The 21,198-nt window shown below is 41.7% G+C and overlaps 2 protein-coding genes across 4 annotated transcripts in view; one reads left to right on the top strand and one right to left on the bottom strand.

Annotated features, from left to right (window-relative positions):
• Positions 1-14,241, bottom strand: part of ATM (ATM serine/threonine kinase) — a 111,519-nt gene extending 97,278 nt beyond the window's left edge. For 2 of the 3 annotated variants that reach the window (XM_036427292.2, XM_045577833.1), the window contains exons 1-6: positions 14,104-14,241; positions 13,620-13,759; positions 10,145-10,244; positions 9,948-10,060; positions 6,751-6,896; positions 573-737 (exon numbers count right to left, since the gene is read on the bottom strand). In XM_036427292.2, coding sequence (XP_036283185.1) covers positions 573-737; positions 6,751-6,896; positions 9,948-10,060; positions 10,145-10,216 — 496 coding nt within the window. In that variant the 5' untranslated portion in view covers positions 10,217-10,244; positions 13,620-13,759; positions 14,104-14,241. Of the gene's footprint in view, positions 1-572; positions 738-6,750; positions 6,897-9,947; positions 10,061-10,144; positions 10,245-13,619; positions 13,760-14,103 lie in introns of those variants that run through there. The other variant, XM_045577831.1, reaches the window with a different exon arrangement.
• A 252-nt stretch (positions 14,242-14,493) lies between these two features.
• The window catches only part of LOC118712979 (protein NPAT), a 58,110-nt gene continuing 51,405 nt past the window's right edge, over positions 14,494-21,198 (top strand). The window contains exon 1 of the mRNA XM_036427301.2: positions 14,494-14,671. Within this exon, the coding sequence (XP_036283194.1) occupies positions 14,635-14,671 (37 nt within the window). The 5' untranslated portion in view covers positions 14,494-14,634. The remainder of the gene's footprint in view (positions 14,672-21,198) is intronic.

Raw genomic sequence — 21,198 nt, 5'->3', positions numbered from 1 at the left:
TACTAATCTTAAAAGTCACACTACATAACCTAGGCTAACACTTTTGATTTTCATTTTCAGTGTTCTGCTAATTGCCAACCCAATGGATCTTTTTAAGTCTTACCAGTTCTACAATACTGAAATGTCAAACTTCTTTCAACCTGAAACTCTTCTGCTTTCACTTTTATGAGATACCTGTTTTTATTTTCTTCTTTCTACCTTAATCATGGTTGAGTTTAAGTGTCACTGATATGTGAATTCAGTGCACTCAAATATTATCATATTGCATTATAATTTTGGTTTACTTGTTTTTCTCTACCACTGGTCTATCAAGTCCTTAAGGCTAGGAGATGGCACCTTTCAATTTTTAATTCCAGTTCTGATAACAGACACCTAATATGTTGTCAGTGAAAATAATATAGGAAGCACATAATAAATGCAAACTTAAGAGTCAAATTCTGTAATCATTTAATTTTATTAAAGTAATATTAAACTGTGAGATCTTTTAGAGATTCAGAAACACTCTGACTACTCTTTTGGTGAAATATCATTTCACGAGGGAAAATTCATTAAGAACAAACTTCAAAACATACCTAGCCACTGTTGCTGAGATATTTCACACCAGTATTTTCTCACTGAAAGAATGTCCTTTAGCAATATATTGCTACAATCGGCTCCAAAAATGGCACCATTAGATGAATCTTTCACTGTATCCATGATATAATTCAAGAGTTCTTGACATTTTAGCCTGGGTGCTCCTATTTGAAAATAAATATATAAATAAACACATACAAATTATCAGAAAAATTATTTAAGAACACTTGGAATGGCAACTATATAAATATAAGTAATTCCTTTTGGGAAATTACTATTAATTAATCTCCTTCGCATAGAGCAGAAATTAGCAAACAATAGTCCATGAGCAAAATTCTGCAAGCCACCTGTTTTTGGAAATAAAACAACAGAGATGAGTAGCAGAGACAGAGATTATGTAACCTAACATTCATTCATTCCATCTTTAATAATTCACTATTTCTGGCATTCGACCTAAAATGATCCTAAGTTTCTTGATACTTTAAAAAAGTGAGTTTATTAGAATAACAACATTATAAAGAGAATATTTATTTTGAAAAGCAAAATTACTTCCAAGATCTATAACTGTATTTATGGAATATAAATATATAGATTATAATTTTTAGTTTCATTTATAAGATTCAGAATATTCAGAATTAATGAATATATTCCTTTCTTTTAATCCTCACTCAAAAGATATGTTTTTCATTGATGAGCGAGAAGAGAGAGAGAGAGAGAGAGAGAGACAGAGACAGAGAGACAGAGAGAGAAGGAGATCAGCCGGGTCATCTCAAGCAAAGGGAGGCCAGACTGCAGCTTAGGTCCGCTCCCAATGAGGAGAGGGCTTAAGCCATCTGTAAGACATTCCCTTAGGGTTTCCAGTATGTGAGAGGGGGAAGACTGGGCTGAGGGACCTCTCCCCAGTGCACAAATTTCATGCACCTGGCCCCTAGTTTTAATAGGATGTGCCTGGCACTGATGTTCTTCTTATTGAGAGTGGAACTGCTGGTTATCTCGGGCAAGTAACCATTCTCAGAAAGGGTGTAAACTGAGCATTATGAATGTCATCCCAAACCAACCCAGAAAACTTTTCCTGGCTGTACAATTCATAACACAGCTTCAGAACCTATTCTTTGCATCATTTGAACAAAGTAGTTTTTCAACCAGTTGTTTGAAAAATAATTAAGTAGTATATACTAAGAGAGCTGACACTGAAGTTTCCTGGGAAGCAATGGAAGCTGAAGCCAGAGCAGGGCATTGATGAAGATGGTGACATTAAACTTATTTCCACAAAGAAAGGAGCTAAATCAATTAGAATAATCCAATTAAACTTTTTTCCCCCCAATCTTTTTAATGATTTCAGAGAGGAAGGGAGAGGGAGAGAGAGATAGAAACATGAATGATGAGAATCACTGATTGCCTGCCTCCAGCACTACCTTCCCCCTCAACTGGGATCAAGCCCACAACCAGGGCATGTGCCCTAACTGGGAATTGAACAGTAATCTTCTGATTCATAGGTCAACGTTCAATCACTGAGCCATGCTGGCTGGGCCAGTTAAACTTTTTTACCAAGTTTTTTAAAGCTGGTATCAGATATATTTTGACAATGGGCAAACTATGAGGAAAAAGGAAATCTCCAGTTCTGCTGGACTGGGCTGAAGTACAGAGTCAAAGAAGAAACCAATGTATCAGATCTTCAAAATTAATCTGTTAGGTCTAAAAAACCAGCAGGTTCTAGATATAAAGAGCAATACACATCTTTTTCAAAGAGCAATGAGACTTTGAGAGTTCATTTAGCAGAAAAAGGTGATGGAGCTGAGTTCATATCAGACAAGGGTGACCCATCTGTAATGGATTTTGTCACCTCTGCTGCAAACTGTAGGATGCATATTTTCAGTATGAATATGAAGAGCAGATGTGATATAAAATCAATGGCAGGGAGCATTATTCCACCATCACTACTAATGCAGTGATTGCTTGGTTAATAGTATTGGAAGGATTGAAGATTTTATTTGGACAAATAGACCAGTGCAGAACAATGTGTTTTTTTTTAATCCTGACCCCAGGATATTTTTTTTATTGATTTTTTAAATAGAGAGTAAGGGAGAGAGCCAGAGCAAGAGAGCAAGAGAGAGAAAAACAACGATGTGAGAAAGAAAGAGCAATAGGTTGCCTCCCCTACATGCCCCAACCAGGATTAAACCTGCAGTTTATGTGTCTGCTGCCTTGGGTTTATCAGTCACATTTACAGGGGCATACTAAACTATCTTCTTTTATTTTTTTTTATTTTTTTTAATATATTTTATTGATTTTTTTTACAGAGAGGAAGAGAGAGGGATAGAGAGTTAGAAACATCGATGAGAGAGCATCACCAATCAGCTGCCTCTTGCACACCCCCTACTGGGGATGTGCCCGCAACCAAGGTACATGCCCTTGACAGGAATCGAACCTGGGACCTTTCAGTACACAGGCTGACCCTCTATCCACTGAGCCAAACCGCTTTTGGCTAAACTATTTCCTTTTAAAAAACGAATGTAATATATGTGTACGTTAAGAGATCTCCACTGTTTGCAATAGATATAGCCTTTAATGACAATATTGCTTTTTATTAAAAAAAAAAAGTATTGTATTTTGAGCAAATCAGATTGATTTCACAACTGAAATTTTACCATATTTCCATGTTAACAATCTTAAATTTACATACAATATTTTTTAAGCTATGAGTGTGCTCTTCAAGACATTTTATGTATATCTGAATATATTCTATTTTTTAATTTTCTTGTGATGAGATTAGTTATCATATTCATAAGTATTAGACTAAGCTAAATTAATATACAGAGATATAACTAGAAAATAATTTTTATGTAAGGTTTACATCATAATTTTAGGCACATGGCCAATAATCAAATGCACAATCACATGTTCCTTTGTTGTAATACCCTGTGCATCTCTCTCTTAGAGACCTTGTATTAGTTTCTTAACTGAAACATGTTATATGACTAATCTTTATGGAAAGTAATTGATATCTATATCCCAACTTATAGCCCAGTGACTGTCCAATAGTAGTTAATTAACATGTTAAATCCTATATAATAAAAGGGCAAAGCAACCTACAGTGGACCAACTGGTTGTTATGACATACACTGACCACCAAGGGACATATGCTTAACACAGGAGCTGCCCCCTGGTGGTCAGTGCGCTCCCACAGGGGGAGCACTGCTCGGCCACAAGCTGAACTGAACACTGTTGAGTGCAACAGTTGTGCCGGGAGCCTCTCCCGCCTCCACAGCAGCACTAAGGATGTCTGAATGCAGCTTAGGCCTGTGGGAAACAGGTCTAAGGCATCAGTCAGACATCCCCCCCAAAGTCAGACATCCCCACCCCCCCGACTGCTAAAGGGCACAGGCTGGACTGAGGGACCCTCCCCTCACCCAAGTGCACAAATGTCATGCACTGGGCCTCTGTAAATATGTAAGTTAATATCAGAATAAAATCAATTCCCTATGGCTTTAATCCCAATGTATTTCCTTCCTCTAATAATTTAACAAGTGTTGAAAAAATTAAGCTGACAGGCCTACCTGATTTGGCTCAGGAGATAGAGCAGTGGATAGAGCATTTGCCTGCAGACTGAAGGATCCTGGGCTTGATTCCATTCAAGGGCACATACCTGGGTTGCAGGCTAGATCCCCAGTAGGGGACATGCAGGAGGCAGCCAATCAATGATTCTTTCTCATCACTGATGTTTCTAACTCTCCTTCTCCCTTCCTCTCTGAAATCAATAAACATATATATGTATACTAGAGGCCTGGTGCACAAAATTTGTGCATGGGAAAAGGGGTCCCCTCAGACCAGCCTGCAGCCTCTCCAATCCAGGACCCCTTGAGGGATGTCCAACTGCTGGTTTAGGCCCGATCCCAGGGATGGGGCCTAAACCACTAGTCAGACATCCCTCTCACGATCCTGGAACACTGGCTTCTAATCACTTACCTCCCTGCCTGGTCTCCTCTAACTGCCCTCCCCTTCCCGTCCCACTGGCCTGGTCAACCCTTACTGCCCTTCCGCCAGCCTGGTTGCCCTCAACTGCCCCCCTCTGCTGGCCTGGTCACCCCCAACAGCACCCACCCTGCCAGCCTGGTCGCCCCTAATTCCACCCCTGCAGGCCTGGTCACTTCTTACTGCCACCCTGCCAACCTGGTCGCGTCGCACAGCCTGCTGTTCAGTTGTTTGGGAGTCCCTCACTAACACCCCTACTGGCCTGGTTGCCCCATGCAGCCTGCTGTTCAGTCGTTTGGTCGTCCCTCACTAACCTCCCTGCTGGCCTGGTGGCCCCATGCAGCCTGCTTTTTCAGTCATTTGGTCGTCCTGTCCCTCACTAACCCCCTGCTGCCCTGGTTGTAGGCAGCCATCTTGTGAGTTCATGTGGTTCAATTTGCATATTACCTCTTTATTATAAAGGAGGAGGATATATACATATATACATGTGTTAAGCTGACTTTCTTTTTTAATTAACCTACCTCCAAAGGACAAATAAGCTGGCTGCAAAGGCTTTGTAAGGAACCTCATGGAACTTAACATTTTTCACAGTGGGATTTCCTATTATTTAGAATGTCTATACTTTGTACAGAAGTTGACAAATGTCTATATTGAGGAATGAAGAATATTTGCTTACTGGTTCCTTCCCAGCTGCCTCTTTTATCCTAATCTCTGATTCTTTCATTGTACCTTGTATACCAATGCCAAGCAGGTCTGGCAAAGACTAGATCTGTGTTTAAATTCCCATCAATCCTCCCAACATTTGAAAAAACAAAGAAGTGCTGAAACTGGTTTGGCTCAGTGGATAGAGCGTCAGCCTGAGGACTGAAAGGTCCCAGGTTCGATTCCAGTCAAGGGCATGTACCTTGGTTGAGGGCACATCCCCAATAGGGGGTGTACAGGAGGCAGCTCATCGATGTTTCTCTCCCATCGATGTTTCTAACTCTCTATCCCTCTCTTTTCCTCTCTGTAAAAAAATCAATAAAGTATATTAAAAAAAATAACAAAGAAGTTAGATGACATGATAATAATGCCCTGGTTCTTACTTTAAGATTAAAGATGTTCAACTTACAAAGTCAAACCTAAAGGAAAAATACAAGCACCACTTTTCAACCAACTGAGCCACACTGGCTAGGCTGGGCTTTGTTGATTCTTAAATGAAACCTGGTATCATAAAGCCATGTCCTTATCTATGAAGAGTAAACAAAGTCTGACCCCAAGAGTCCCTAAACAAATTCTGATTCTAGTTTTTCATCATTGTGTAAAACTCCTTTCCTTACATAAGCCTACTAGGACCCTGCATTTTTGTTCAAAAATATCAACTACTCAGAGTACCAACGGTACAAGCTCAATGGGAGAGATGTGTCTCATCAGCAGAAAAATATTTTCGGTGTATTTTTTTTTTTTAATCAATAGTAAGTACACTGTTAGTTATGAGTGTGAGTTTTGCCCATCTGGTGTGGCTCAATGGTAGAGCATTGACCTATGAACTAGAAAGTCACAGTTCAATTCACGGTCAGGACACATGCTTGGGTTGTGGGCTCGATCCCCAGTGGGGGGCATACAGGAGACAGCGATCAATAATTCTGTCTCATTATTAATATTTCTATCTCTCTTTCCCTCTCTGAAATCAATAAAAATATGTATATTTTTTAAAAAGAGTGTGAGTTTTTATTACTAAGAACACTAATGTGATCTTAGCATTAGTAAAAGTATACAACAAAAGATGTCAAGTCCTGCTCTACTCTGTACCAATTAGAGCATACCTAAAGATCAAGTCCCACACTTTACGAGAGGTAGAATTAATTAAACTGAAGAATATTCAGAAGAAAGTCATACTCTGCAATGAAGGAAGTAGGTCTGTTTAGCACAAAAATGAAGACTTAAGGGAAATATATGGGCTAACTTCAAATATCTTAAAGAAGCAATCCAAGAAGAATAGCTGTTGAATAATTTTTAATCCTCTTATCCCTGAGATGATGATATCATTTCATGCTTACATAAAATACTACAAATATTAATTACCATAATTATATCCTATAATATTAAAAATCATGATATGTACTATAAATTAAGAGTTAGCACTCAACTTTTATTTCAGCACATTCAGACCAAACTCATGCAACAATAACCTATGAAGCCAATTATTTATAACATTGCACTTACTTTTATTTGCACATTTGATGAAATATTTAACCAAGCTACTGAGTTCTTGCATTTTTTTCTGCCTTGTGGCTTGTGTTGAGGCAGAAACATTTGGTCTTGTTGTTTTCAGACATTCTGTTTCTTTCTGAATATATTTCTGTAAAAATCTTCAGGGGGAAAAAAAAGGAATTTCAAAAACTCTAAATTAAATACTTAAATTATTATAATAGCTTCAAAAAGTCCTTCAGGTCATCATAAAGAACATCTTATGAATCATAGTTTCAATAATGTGCCTACTAAATGATATAAATTTCTTTTTCAATGCCTTAGCCCCAGAATACTAATTTAGAATCTGGTCTGTTCTTAATCTCTAAACTCCATGATTTTCTATTGTTTTATTTAATGCCTGCTTTATTTTATCACTAGAGGTCCAGTGCATGGATTTGTGCACATTGAGGGAAATTAGAATATTTTAATATCGCTATTCTCCCTTTCTCTATTAAAAAAGTCATCGAAATTCATGATCAACAATGACAGATTGAAAAACATGCATTCAATTGGTACTAGCAAAGAGTTTTATATGTATTGCACATGCACTAGTCAACTAGGATCAAATGAGATGAGGCATGGGAAAACGCTTCACAAACATTTGGTTAAAGTATGAAATGTTTGCACCTGGCTATAAAACAAGTTGTGTTCCTGGGCTGAAGAAACTGCGAGGCTAGTTGTTGCTAGGGAGAGGAAGCCGGCATTGTTGTGACATCATTACCTGGCACCCACAGTGACTGTTTCTGGGCTGGGCCGTGGGCTGCATTTTGTGCCATGAGGTCTCGGCAGCATTGGCTGCGATTTGGTGGGCTGTCACTCTGGGGTGGTGGCCTGTGTACCACTTGGGGAAAGCTAACTGTTGCTTTATAGGTGCCAGATCCATGGTGCCATTTCTCTGTATGCATCACAGCAGCTCCTGCATTGAGCATCTGCCCCCTGGTGTTTAGTGCATGTCATAACTATTGGTCAGATGGTTGGACACTTAGCATATTAGCCTTTTATATACACTGAGTGGCCAGATTATTGTGATCTCTGAATGCATAATAATCTGGCCACTCAGTATATCTATATCTACATCTATATGGTAGGGGACATGGGTGGTTGGCCGGCCTGCCTGCTGGCCCAACTCCTGGTCGAGGGGACAATTTACATATTAGCCTTTTATTATATAGAATATACACTGAGTGGCCAGATTATTATGCGTTCAGAGATCATAATAATTTGGCCATTCAGTGTATATATGTTAAAAGCTTGCTGGTTTTGCACAGTGGTGAGAGTATTGGCCCTCTAGCTGGTTTTGCACAGTGGTGAGAGTATTGGCCCTCAGAATGAAGGATCCTAGGTTTGATTCTGGACAAGGACACATACCTCAGGTTGCAACTCAATCCCCAGCCCTTGATAGGTGGGTACAGGAGCAACCAGCTAATGTGTCTCTCTCACAATGATGTTTCTTGCTCTGTCTCTTCCATTCCCTTCCATTCTCTCTAAAAATCAATGGAAAAATATCCTTGGGAAAGTATTAACAAAAAAACAAACAAAACAAAAAAACTTGCAGTGATATTAAAGGCTCTCAATTCTCTTACCTATTTCTGTTATTCTGTGCATAACCTATGTTGTTCCTAGGTAGTTGGAAATGTTTCTAGGATTTAAATAAAGCCTTTCTGTAAGTTATTTATGATTAACTGGGCATGCCAGGTACACATTTGGTCTACCTGATCAGCTTATGCAAAAGAGTAGGATTTATCTTTATTTATTATTTTTAATATATTTTATTGATATTTACAGAGAGGAAGAGAGAAGAATAGAGTTAGAAACATCAATGAGAGAAAATCATCGATCAGCTGCCTCTTGCACGTCCCCTACTAGGGATGTGCCTGCAACCAAGGTACATGCCCTTGACCTGAATCGAACTCAGGACCCTTCAGTCCCCAGGCTAATGCTCTATCCACTGAGCCAAACCAGTTTTGGTGAGTATTCATCTTTAGATAGTAACTGTATTTGTGGTATCTGAAGTAAATTAAATAACAACAAAAAGAGCATGCATTTTTCATGTTACCCACACTGAAATCTATAATATTCAATCTAATACCAAATAAGAGGCAAAAAGAAATGATCTGTTCTAAACACTAGAGATTAAGTAAATAATCATACTTTCTCGTCTATAAATGTTTCAGGTTTCCCAGTATTATATTTTAACGTTTTATCCATCTTTTTTAAGTCTTACAATCTATTTCTAGTTATAAATGAATAGTTGAAAATTTTCTTAATGCATAAATTCTCCGACACACCAGTCCAGCAACAAATTATAGCTTTCCAATGATATGCCTGAATTTTATTTGTATAACTGCATTCATATATAATTATTCAAAAATTCCTTTCTCTTTTCTATTATAACTTAACATCTGGCAGTTACTTAAAGTAATATTTAGATGTCTAAATAATAATAACACACTTGTCATAACTTGACCTTATTCTCTAACTTGAAATAGTCTTATGAACTAACTGATATGAAATGAATTCTCTCTAATCTTGAGTGAGATATGCATAAGACATTTTACTGAAAAAGGGATTTAAAATTAACTCTGTCTCTATATAAACTTCTGTTAAAAATTATGTTTTAGTCCTGGCCACTTTGGCTCAGTGGATAGAGTGTTAGCCTGCAGACAGAAAGGTCCCAGTTTTTATTCCGGTCAAGGGCGTATGCCCAGGTTGTGGGATCCAGTAGGGGGGATGCAGGAGACAGCAATCAATGATTCTTTTTCTCCCTCTCTCTTCCTCTCTGAAATCAATAATAATATATATATATTTTTTATTATGTTTTAAATATTAAGCGCCATCTTCATATGCATTTTACAGGAGACAAAGATAAATAAAATCTAGATATAGACCCCAAAAAAATCACAAAAGAAATAAAAATAAAAAATACAATAAAATAAAATTAGAGCCTTGCTGGTGTAGCTCAATGAGCACTGACCTATGAACCAGGAGGTCACAGCTCAATTCCAGGTCAGAGCACATGCCCAGGTGGCAGGCTCAATCCCCAGTAGGGGGCATGTAGGAGCCAGCTGACTGATGATTTTCTCCCATCACTGACGTTTCTCTCTCTTTCTCCCTCTCTCTTCCTCTCTGAAATCAATAAAAATATACTTTCAAAAATTAGAATAAAATACCTAAAAGCAGCATCCCAATTCAAGTATTTCCCTTGTTTGGAATCTGAATGCCGATCTAAATGTTGAACAGTATCAGGATCCCGAATCAGCTGCTTAAATTTCTCAACTTCTTTCTGAAAATGAAAAATAGAGCACAATAATGGGTCACCAATCACACACTTATTTCAAACAAAGACTAAATTGAAGTAATTTACTACCCTTCGTTCCGTAGCTCTGTCATGTTCTAGTTGGCGGCAGCAAATAAGCAGATCGTTAAGTGCTAGACTCATGGTTCAGGATTTCAGAAAACATCAATGTCTGTAAAAACAATACATACATAAACTTATTTCAGACTGTGGCATTAACATATGGTTAAAGCTAACTCTACAACTAGAGGCATATTGTGATCAAGGGCAGGATGGTTTTTCTTAACATTTCCGTACTTAAATGAGGTTTTCTTAGTATGTATCACAGCGAAGCTTCAACATGCAATGTGCACTTTGTGTGCAGTAGCAAGATAAAAATATGAAAGTTATAGTTTACGTTATTTTTCTGAGACCTTTTCTAAGAAACACGACATTTAAACTGAAACACAAAAATGAATGAAAGATAGCCAGGCAAAAAATGAAGGAAAAGAGCATTTAAGGATTTAATACTGACCATCTATTTAAAAGCACCCTTTCTATGTGTAATGACCTCATATAGCTGAGCCAAAAACTTAAATTGCTTATGCTTTGGGATTGATACGCAGGTCATGAGAGCTAGGAAGCCCTGCATAGAGTTCCCATCCTAACTGGCTTTTTGATTCTCATTTAATACTACATAAAAACAGGAAAAAAATGGTATTCTTGTTTTAAAAGGAAATGATGGAAATTATAAGCCATAATGATATCCTTTGCCAATGTCAAAGGTTAACTATATTCTACTATGCCGTAATATCACTGCAGTAGCCCTCCTCCTTTGGTAATCAAACTTTCCTTTGGTAACCTTCCAAAGTATCTTGGAAGAAAAACATTTCAGTATTTGAGTCTTTTTATAAAAAAGGCTCATTTCTGTTACACACTGTTAATAAACAAAGAAAAACATGCCCATTATGTCTATGATACCTACACTTACATATATATCGCAAGAGAAAAGATGGGGAAAATCCTTTTCCTATACATCCACCTATGTTCTACTTGATCTTCCAGGATCAGGTATATTTATCAGCCCATGTTTAATTTCACAGAATCTTAAAAGTGGGAGGAAATGAGCGATCATGTCCCATCCTCCTTCAAAGGAAGAAATTCCTCCTACCATGTTATTGTCCTTTCTTCAAACACTTGCAGTGAAGGCAAACTACCTAATAAGACTTCCTAGTTCACTGGCAGGTAGCTCTAATTTCCTTCTCCATTAGTATTCATTGGTTGTTCTGACCCTTTCAACACCATTACAACCCCCTTTACTCTGCTGGGAGTTGCAGGATGTTACTGACTTATAGTATTTTTCATTTGACTATAAACTTGATCAGAACAGGACTGTAATTTTTGTTTCTCCATCCCCTATGGTTGTATCTAGGACTCTTACTCCTTCTTGCTCAATCTTAAAGTACTCTTGATTAACCAGTAAGAAAAATAAAACACTTTAGCAATATTCAAAGAACCATAAAAGTAGGCACCTTTATTCCTAAATATACTAAAGATGTTATTTATAATGGGGGGGAAATGTGTTTACTAAACATGTGACATTTCCAGGAAGAGGCAACTCTAAGCTTCTTTTGTAAACTATGGCCTTTCTGAACTTGTTTTTTCTCTTCTTCATTTTCTCAAAGATTGATAACTTTTAAGAAATGAAACAGTTCAGTATTATCTATATAAACAGGAAATGTTACTCAATGATGCATGAAACTATATTTATTAGGCAACTGCTGTGTCCAAGGTGCTATATTAGGAGAATCTAGATTTATAATGTACCAAATAGACACAAATCCTACCCTCGTTGAGTCACAACTACCCTGTTTCCCTGAAAATAAGACAGTGTCTTATCTTGTCCATCTTGTATGAGGGCCTGAGGGTCAATTTGCATATTATATAGGATATTAAATTTGCATATTATATAGGATATTAAAACCTAAGTGACCAGCTGACTGTACGACCATCCAACTGGTAGCTATGAAATACTCACAGCAGGAGTGGAAACCATAGGCATGGAAACATGGAACAGACTGATGAATCTCAGAGGGAAGGGGGAGGGGAAGGGCGGGAAGAGATTAAAGGCCTAAAAGACCTTTTATGCATGCTAGAGGCCCAGTGCACGAATTCATGCACTGGCGGCGTCCCTCCACCTGGCTGGCCCCCTCTTGCAATCCGGGACTCCTTCCCCACAGGCCAGCCAGAGAGACCCCACTGGTGCATGAATCTGTGTTCTCACCTCTAGTTTTCTATAAACAGTTAGGGAACATGTCTCAGAGGATGTTACAATAAAGCCAAGATCTGAATGAACTTGTGCTAATCACAGAAAGAGCTGGAGGACAGAGATTTTAAGGTCCTAAGATGGAAAAGGCAACCAAAAGAACCAGAGCAAGCAGCTACAATAAGAGTGTCATCAGTTAAAGCTGAATTCAACCAAGTCATTAATTCAGAACAATCTAGGTTCCATTCCCAGCATGCCACTGAATGATCTTTATTTCCTAAGTAACAGCCTCTGAATTGGCAAACCCAATGCTGATCTCTACAGAATTTGACAACGATGACAAATCCCATCTCTTGAATATGATCCAGCCCTTGGGATGCCATTCTCTTCTTTTTTTTTTAAATATATTTTGTTGATTTTTTACAGAGAAGAAGAGAGAGGGTTAGAGAGGTAGAAACATCGATGAGAGAGAAACATCGATCGGCTGTCTCCTGCACACACCCTACTGGGGATGTGCCCGCAACCAAGGTACATGCCCTTGACCGGAATCGAACCCGGGACCCAGTCCGCAGGCTGACGCTCTATCCACTGAGCCAAACCAGTTCCGGCAAGGGATGCCATTCTTTTCGAGTGGCAAGAGTGTGGGCTTTGTACTCAGACTGTACTGGTGCTACTATTTATAAGCAGTAGAACCTTGGAAAAGTTAGCTACTCTCTCTTCACCTCACTTTTCTCAATGATAAAATGAAAAAACAATGCATACTAGAACCTATTTCAAAGAGATACTGCAAGGATTCGTGTACCAGTTCAACCGTGGGTGGAACACAGTAAATGCTCAATAAATTACCGTTAGCAATTATCCTTTCTATTTCCTAAGTCCATTTTGATGGTGGTTCTTCCACTCACACCCAAAAGAACATCCTTATTTCCTGACTTCTCATTTTTATTTTACCCCAGTGTGATCTCATCCATTCCTATGACTTCGATGTGTTGAAATGCCCGCCTTTATCCCATTTAATACCACACCCCACTTTTGAGCTTCAGGCACCGTCTCCACTTTGTGCCTTTTACCCACATTTTGCCTTCTGTGCAGAGAAAGCTCCTACCACCCTCCAGAGCAATTCATCACTGGGAGATCTCCGCCCAAACTGAACTGATTATGTCCGGGGCTGTTTCCAGAGAACCTCATTCACCCCTCTACTACCACCGTACTCTTTTGCCACATCTCCATCCTGAATTGTATAAGTCTTTTTCCTTGATCTGTACCGGATCCAAACGACAGCGAATGCTCTTGAATGCTCACCCCAGGAAAGGATGGTCCCGAGGAAGACAGGGGCGCGTGGTCCCACAGCGGACGGCGTCCCAAAGGGTGGCCTCCGGCGGGGTGATTGCGGAGCCCAGGCAACTGCGGTTCACCCTTCAACAGATGCTCGCTGATTGCAACTAATGACGAGAGGGGGAGAAAATTGATTAGCCATCGAATTAAATCGGGGTCCCCGGGGCATGTAGAGGAAGGTGGGTGGCTAAATCAGCTGGGGGCTCGGAGAGCCCAGGAAAGAGGAGCAGAGAGGGGCGCCATCCGGAGGACGCGAGATGGCGCGTCCAAGGGGGCCCAGGACAGGAGGCTCGGGAGCCTCAATTCCCCGACTGCACGGCTCTCGCGCCCCTCCGGCCGGACTCCGACAGCCAAAGGGCAATCTCCGGAGGGCACGATGGTTGCAGCCCAGATCGCCGCTTCTGGCGCCCCAGCCCGGGGCCGCAGAGGCTGCAGTCCGCTCTCCACGCACCATTCCCGCTTCCGGTTCAAACCCGGCGTGACAGCGCAGCCCTCGTCCTGCCAGGAAGTGAGGCTGTCCGGCGCCGGGACCCGTCTGCCCATGCGCGTCAGCATCTCTCCCTCCGCGGCCAGGCCTGGGTCCTCCCCCTTTTCCCCCCAAATAAACATGGGCAAGTCCGCGGAGGCGCCTGCGCCGTGCCCGCCAATGGCGTGCGCCCTGGCCCCTGGGGCTCGCCCGGGGGGCCGGGGCTCCGGGGCCTGCACCACGCCTCCTCGCCGCCCCCTTCCACCCCCCCACATCCTCCAGAGAAGAGGGCGGAAGTGACGACACATTCCAGGAGCACGGAGGCGGGCTTCCTTTCGGCGCCTTTCTTTCTCCCGCGAACGCGATTGGCTGGCGGGGGGCGAAAGGGGCGGGACCAGTGGCCGCGGGTTCCGTGCCGCCGCCGCTGGAACCGGGAGATGCGGCGCAGCGGCCGTCGCTGGGCTGGCTTCTCCCCGAGCCTTGTGTCTTATTGCGGTCCCTTCCGCGGCATCGAGTATGTTGTTGCCTTCGGACGTGGCCCGGCTGGTATTGGGTAAGCTGGGCCGCCGAGGGGAGCGAGGGAGGGGATATGGGACCAGCTCCGCCGGACGGGGAGACCTTGGGGGCCAAAGGCTTCTCCCCGGGTGGGGAAACTTTGGGGTTTCGCCTCCCCGCCGACTCCTTCAGCCCCGCGGCGGCGGCCACGGCGACTCCTCTTCAGCTGGAGGCTCGGCCGTTTTCGCTTCTTTTGTGTGTGGAGGCGCCTCTCCTGGGGGGGCGGCGGGGCGAGGGGCGCGGAGGGGAGGGAGCGCGGGCGGAACACCTGAGGCCGCCCGGGGCCAGGGCTGGGCGGGCCCGCGCGCCGCCCCGAGACCCCGCGGGCGAGTCGTCGACGTGACGGGAGGCTGCGTGTTTCTCCGACCTTGGGTGCGCTTTCCCTGGTCAGGGCTGGGACCCAAATAGGAAAAAAAATAATAATAATAAGGACTTCCCCAGCCTGATGGAAAGACCTTCCTCCCGACGCCCTCCTTGTCGTAACTCGCTTTTAGAATAACGACGCGTTTGGGCCGAATGGTGTGAGCTCTTTCCACCCGCCACAGTGGGTCGCCCCGTGTAGAGGTTTGAAATGCCAGTTGCATATTTTAAAACAGAAGGAATTCCTTTTTTTTTTTTTTTTTTTTGAGGGGGGGGGGGGGAAGGGACGGAACTGGCAAGAAACTTCACACGGGGAATGACTTTCAGGTGACTTGTTCTAAGTCTTGGTTCGTGTTTCCTCCATTTGCGGAGGCTTTGGTTCCTTGGGCCCGTGGTCGAGGTGCTCTGTGTGGGAAACAAGGTTTTGTGGTTTGCACCCCGAAAGACCAAAGAGGATTGGACTGCTGGGGACGAGAGCCGCATGAAACTCAAAACACGAGCCAGGGATTTTACAGGCATCGTGTTCGACACCCCTGAAAGTAAATGGTAAACATCTGTGATGGAGCTTCCCATAGTGTCTGCAGTCGTTTTATTAGGGAAGCCCGTTTGTCTTGTTTCTTCTTTTTTTATATATATATTTTATTGATTTTTTACAGAGAGGAAGGGAGAAAGAGATAGAGAGCTAGAAACATCGATGAGAGAGAAACATCGACCAGCTGCCTCTTGCACACTCCCTACCGGGGATGTGCCCGCAACCAAGGTACATGCCCTTGACCGGAATCGAACCTAGGACCTTTCAGTCCGCAGACCGGCGCTCTACCACTGAGTCAAACCGGCTTTGGCTGTCTTGTTCTTAAAATACCCATCTGTGTCCAGAGAAATGCCTGGGCTTTTGATAGACGCATTTTGCAGGAAATACTACAAAGTGATTCCATCATCCATTTTTTTGATAAATTAAATTCATGACTTAAGTTTAAACTGATACTTTTGTTAAATGTTTGGCCAATCTTTTGCCTACTTAACCAGAACTGAGTATCCATAGTTAACCCACATCTATATCTTGTGATATTAGACTTGCATGTAATCCAGTCCAAAGTAGACTTTCACAGTGTTTATGATCATATTGACATACTTTATTCCCCCCCGCCCCCCTCCACGCAGTGTTTACTTTAAGAATTTTTGAGTTTGGGCAGTTTGATAATCCAGTAACCACAGCCTTCAAGTGGATTTCTTGACCTGGCGTTATTGACATTTTGTGCCAGATAATTGTTTATCTCCTACTGTCCTGTGCATTTGTGGGATGTTCAGCAGCATCCAAGGCCTCTATCCTTTAGATGTCTGTAGGGCTCCACTCACCCTCTGTCCAGTTGTGACAACAAAAAGTGTCTCCAGATATTGACGGTAGGTTCCCTGAAGGGCAAAAATCACTCTCAGTTAAGAACCACTGGTTTTACAAAAGCAATTTGATTTTCTAACTGGAATAATTCACACCATCTTGTGAGTCTCTTCTCCACAAACCGGCTGATCTGCTTGACTTCCTACTTTTTTTCCGAATGGACTCAGTCAGTCGGCATTGTTTCTTATCCTAAACTAGTTCTTTGTCATTCACTTTCCATTTTGATTGCTACTTATCCTAGCAATATGCCTCCTATTATTCTTTTTTGGATTTTTGTCATTGCTTCTCAGTCTTGCTATTCATCTTTTCTGTTACAAAACAAAATCTACCTAAAGCATTCACACTATACCTCCTATTAAAGTTGAAACAACTGTGCACTTAACCAAAACTTTCAAGTTGTGCAAAAGAATATGTAACAAATCTTCTTGCATTAACTGCTTTTGCTTTTTTCATGTATCTTGAAGCTCATATCAGCATGTAAAGACCTACAATTACAAAACTTAGTGACTTAAAATATTAACAGGTTTATTATTCACTCATGATTCTTGTCAGTACTCCCTCCCCATCTTCAGCCCCTCTCTTGATGTTGGACTTTTTCCTTTATATTGTTCTTTCAGCAAATCTTCGGGTGTCTGCCATGTTTTGACACTGCCAAATGCTAAGAATAGAGGGAAGGGAGTTCTCCCCCTTAGAGTTCATATAATTAGGATTTTTACCCTTATGCGTGCGCGCGCGCGCGCGCGCACACACACACACACACACACACACACACTTCACTGCACCCCCCTCACATTCTATCTAATGCTCCTTCATCCTTTCACAAGTCAAATTTATTCAAAGAACAATAAATTATATTTAGTTGCTCTACTTGCTCACCTAACTTTGTTCTTTTTTTAAATATATTTTTGTTGATTTCAAAGAAGAAGGGAGAGAGAGAAACATCAATGATGAGAGGTACTCATTGATCAGCTGCCTCTTGCACACCTCCTACTGGCATGTGCCCTTGACCAGAATCATACCTGGGAACCTTTAGTCTACAGGCCAACGCTCTATCCACTGAGCCAAACCTGCTAGGGCTAACTTTCATTTTCAACATACAGCAGTGACTTTTGTACCTCACTACATTTAAACAGCTCTTGCTAATCAGTTACTCCCAGCTGTTGCCTTGCTGGAAATTCTTTAATTATTGCACAAGTCAAATGCATCAAAATTTGTTTATTGCCTCTGGAATCACCAGTTTGTTTTTATCAGCATGTCATACAAAGTGCTCTGTGGAACTGATTCTGCTTCATCTCAACTTCTCAACATCTGACTTGTGCTTCAGGGATACCAGACTATTTGCTGTTACTCCGCTTTTTCCTATGCATTCTGTTCCCTCTGCCTGCAGCATTTATTCTATTCTCCCTGTCTTCCTAAGTATTTACACTCATTGTTCTGGTCAAACGTAATCTCTGAAACCTCATCCAGCAGGTATAGTTAGTACTTCTTAAATGTTTCCACAGCATTATACATTACTTCTGTTAGTACACCCTTACCATGTTTTATGGTAGCTATATATTTGCTTTCCTTTTTTTTCCCCTTAGAAAACATGCAAAATTTAACCATTTTAGTGATTTTTAAGTGTACAGTTCTGTGGCTTTATTTACATTCACGTTGTTCTATTACTATTACAATTATTCCCCTCTAGAATTTGTTGCTGTGGCTGTTAATCCTCATCCCTAGTATATTCCTCCATTGATTCTCAGAGAAAATGGAAGGGAGGAAGAAGCTGAGAGAAAAACATTGATGTGAGAGAGACACATCAGTTGGTTGCCTCCCACATGCATTGACCAGGCCAGGGGTCGAGCCTGCAACCCAGGTATGTGTCCTTGACTAGAATTGAACCTGGGACCCTTCAGTCCTCAGGCAGATATTCTACCCACTGAGCCAAACAAGCCAGGGTACCTTCTAGGCTTTTTTTTTTTTTTTTTTCCCCTAGAAATTTACTTTATGTCAGATTCAGTACTTTTAACCTGAGGTTAATGGGCAAGCTTAAAAAGTTCTGGGGTCCCACAAATTATCTAAAAAGGTTTATGTGCAGGTAGTGTGTTTTATGGGTGAGGTGTCCAAAACTTCCTTTTTAAAAAACAACTATACTTTTACTTATTTCAGACAGAAAGGGAGAAAGAGAGAGAGAGAAACATCAATGAGGAGAGAATCATCGATTTGATGCCTCCTGCACACTCCCTACTGGGGATTGAACCTGGAGCCTGGGCATGTGCCCTGACCAGGAATTCAGTCATGACCTCCTGGTTCATAGGTTAAACCTCAACCACTGGGCCAGAACTTTCTTTAGATTCCTAAATAGGTTTGTTCCTTTCTGTATGAGTCAGCATCCATTCAGGAAAATTGAAACCAGTCTTAGTATTTGACAATAGAGGCCCAGTGCACAAAATTGTGTACCTGCGGAGTGGTCCCTCAGCCCAGCCTGTACCCTCTCACATCTGGAAGCTTAGTCCCACTCTTGAGCCAGGCTTCTGGCTGAGCAGTGCTCCCCCTGTGGGAGCGCACTAACCACCAGCGTTGAGGGTCTGCACCCTGATAGTCAGTATGCCTCAGAGTGATAGGTCATTCTGCTGTTCAGTCGATTTGCATATCAGCCTTTATTGTATAGGATAGGATGGGGGGATTTAATGAGGGAATTGGTTATACGGGTGGTAGAAAAGCTAAGAGCAGCTTAACATATTGTGGTCAGATCACGAGAATTCTCGCTTCATATTACACAGTGTTTTATAAGGTATCATACTTTAAAAAGATAGTTTTTAAAAACATGTAATAAATAACTTCAAAATGCAATGGGTATTTAATTTTAAAGCGTGCCTTTAACATTTATGTAAAACATTTTTTGTACTCATTCAATAGAAACTTATCTGACCACTAGGTAAAGCTAGCAATAAAACTACTGGTCCGCAATGCGTTAAGTGAGCCAGCTCAGAGGGTAGCAACACCTGAAAACCACTAAGATTGTCAGGACAAGGAAAGGTTAGGCAGCCCAGAAGCTGGGTTCGTTATGTGGAAGATGGAAGGTATAACTTGTCTGGTGATGGAGTAATAGTCAAAGAGGAGATTCTGCCAAGGCAGAGAAGAAATGGAAGAAGAAAGTGTAGCTTCTTCCAACAGCCCTTCAGTGTTGTACCAGTGCTTTCCATTTATTGAACCCAGTCAGAAGCCAGCTGACATGGAGCCTAGGAAGCATTCTGTGTGGGGTCAGGTTTCCAGCGCAGAAAAAGTGGGAATAGTAGATTCAAAGGCAAACAGAAATGTGACTGGCGCACCTCCCCAAAAGGTCAAGAGCCCCTGTTCCTGCTCAACTTTATATCACCAAGACACAGATATTTAATAGATATTTACAAAATATAACTGTGATCAGAACATTCACCTTCATCTACTGAATAATACTGGTCATTTATTCAGATTATGTTTATTCATACTATGATATTATTTACCACTAAAGGCCCAGTGTACTAAATTCGTGGGGGTGGGAGGTCCTCTCAGCCCAGCCTGGGCCCTCTCCAATCCAGGACCCCTCAGGGGATGTCCGACTGCCAGTTTTGGCCCAATACTAGGGATTGGGCCAAAATGGGCAGTCGTGCATCCTTCTCACAATCCAGGACCACTGGCTCCTAATTGCTCACCTGCCTAACTGCCTCTAACTGCCTCCCTCTGCCAGCCTGGTTGCCCCCAACTGGCCCCTGCCAGCCTGGTCATTCCTCACTGCCCCCTCCACCCGCCGGCCTGGTTGTCTCACGCAGCCTGCTGGTCAATCATTTGGTCGTACCTCACTAACCCCCCTGCCGGCCTTGTTTCCCCACAAAGCCTACTGGTCAGTCACTTGGTCATCCTTCGTTAGCCCTCCTGCCAGCTGGCCACCCCCACACAGCCTGCTGTTTCGTTGTTAATGTCAGGGCATCGTGACTAATTTGCATATTATTCTTTTATTATTATAGATAATACTGTCATTGCTGACATTTACAACTTTTTATGATCTTATTCATTCTGTCTTTTCTTTTGTATCTCCAACTGTTCTGTCACATACATTGTGATTGTGCTTCATCCAAACTGGGCATGTCCCCCAAACATGCTCTTTATATATATTTTTTTTTTATCAATTTCTTTGGGGTATGCCAGCCATCCTTCAAGATTCACCTCTTCCTTGAAATTTTGCAGAATTTTCCCCAATGGAAATGGTAATGCTTCCTCTAACCTCTATCCTCCCATGAAGTAAGTCCTAATGTCTTACCACCTTTGCTTTGTATTTGTATATACATGAGTCCTAGTTCATCATAACTTGTTTATTAACCGAGATTTTGTTACTGGTGAAACTAGCAATATAATGTGTCATAAGCTAAGACTGAATTACTTACATTTTTTTAGGATCATTGAACCACTGTGAAAGAGATATTTTTAGGTAGGGAGATTTGCTATCACTTGGTTTCTTCATCAGGCACCCTTTTTAAAAAGATTTTTTAATTGATTTTTAGAGAGAGGAAGGGAGAGTGAAAGAGAAAAACATTGATGTAAGCAAAACATTGATTGGCTGCCTCCATGCCCCCTACCAGGGATCAGACCTACAATCTGGGTCTGAGAAATGAACCAGCAACCCTTTGGTGCACGGGATAATGCCCAACCAACCAAATCACCTGGGCCAGGTGCCTCTCTTTTTTACGTTTTCTCTCTAAAACAGGAAGAGACCAGACTCAGCAACCTAATTCCTAAAATTTGAATACCCT

Source organism: Pipistrellus kuhlii, unplaced genomic scaffold (genome assembly GCF_014108245.1).
Source record: "Pipistrellus kuhlii isolate mPipKuh1 unplaced genomic scaffold, mPipKuh1.p scaffold_m20_p_9, whole genome shotgun sequence".
Taxonomy (NCBI): domain Eukaryota; kingdom Metazoa; phylum Chordata; class Mammalia; order Chiroptera; family Vespertilionidae; genus Pipistrellus; species Pipistrellus kuhlii.
The sequence above is the reverse complement of the archived record's forward strand: the minus strand, read 5'-3'. Positions and strand labels throughout refer to the sequence as shown.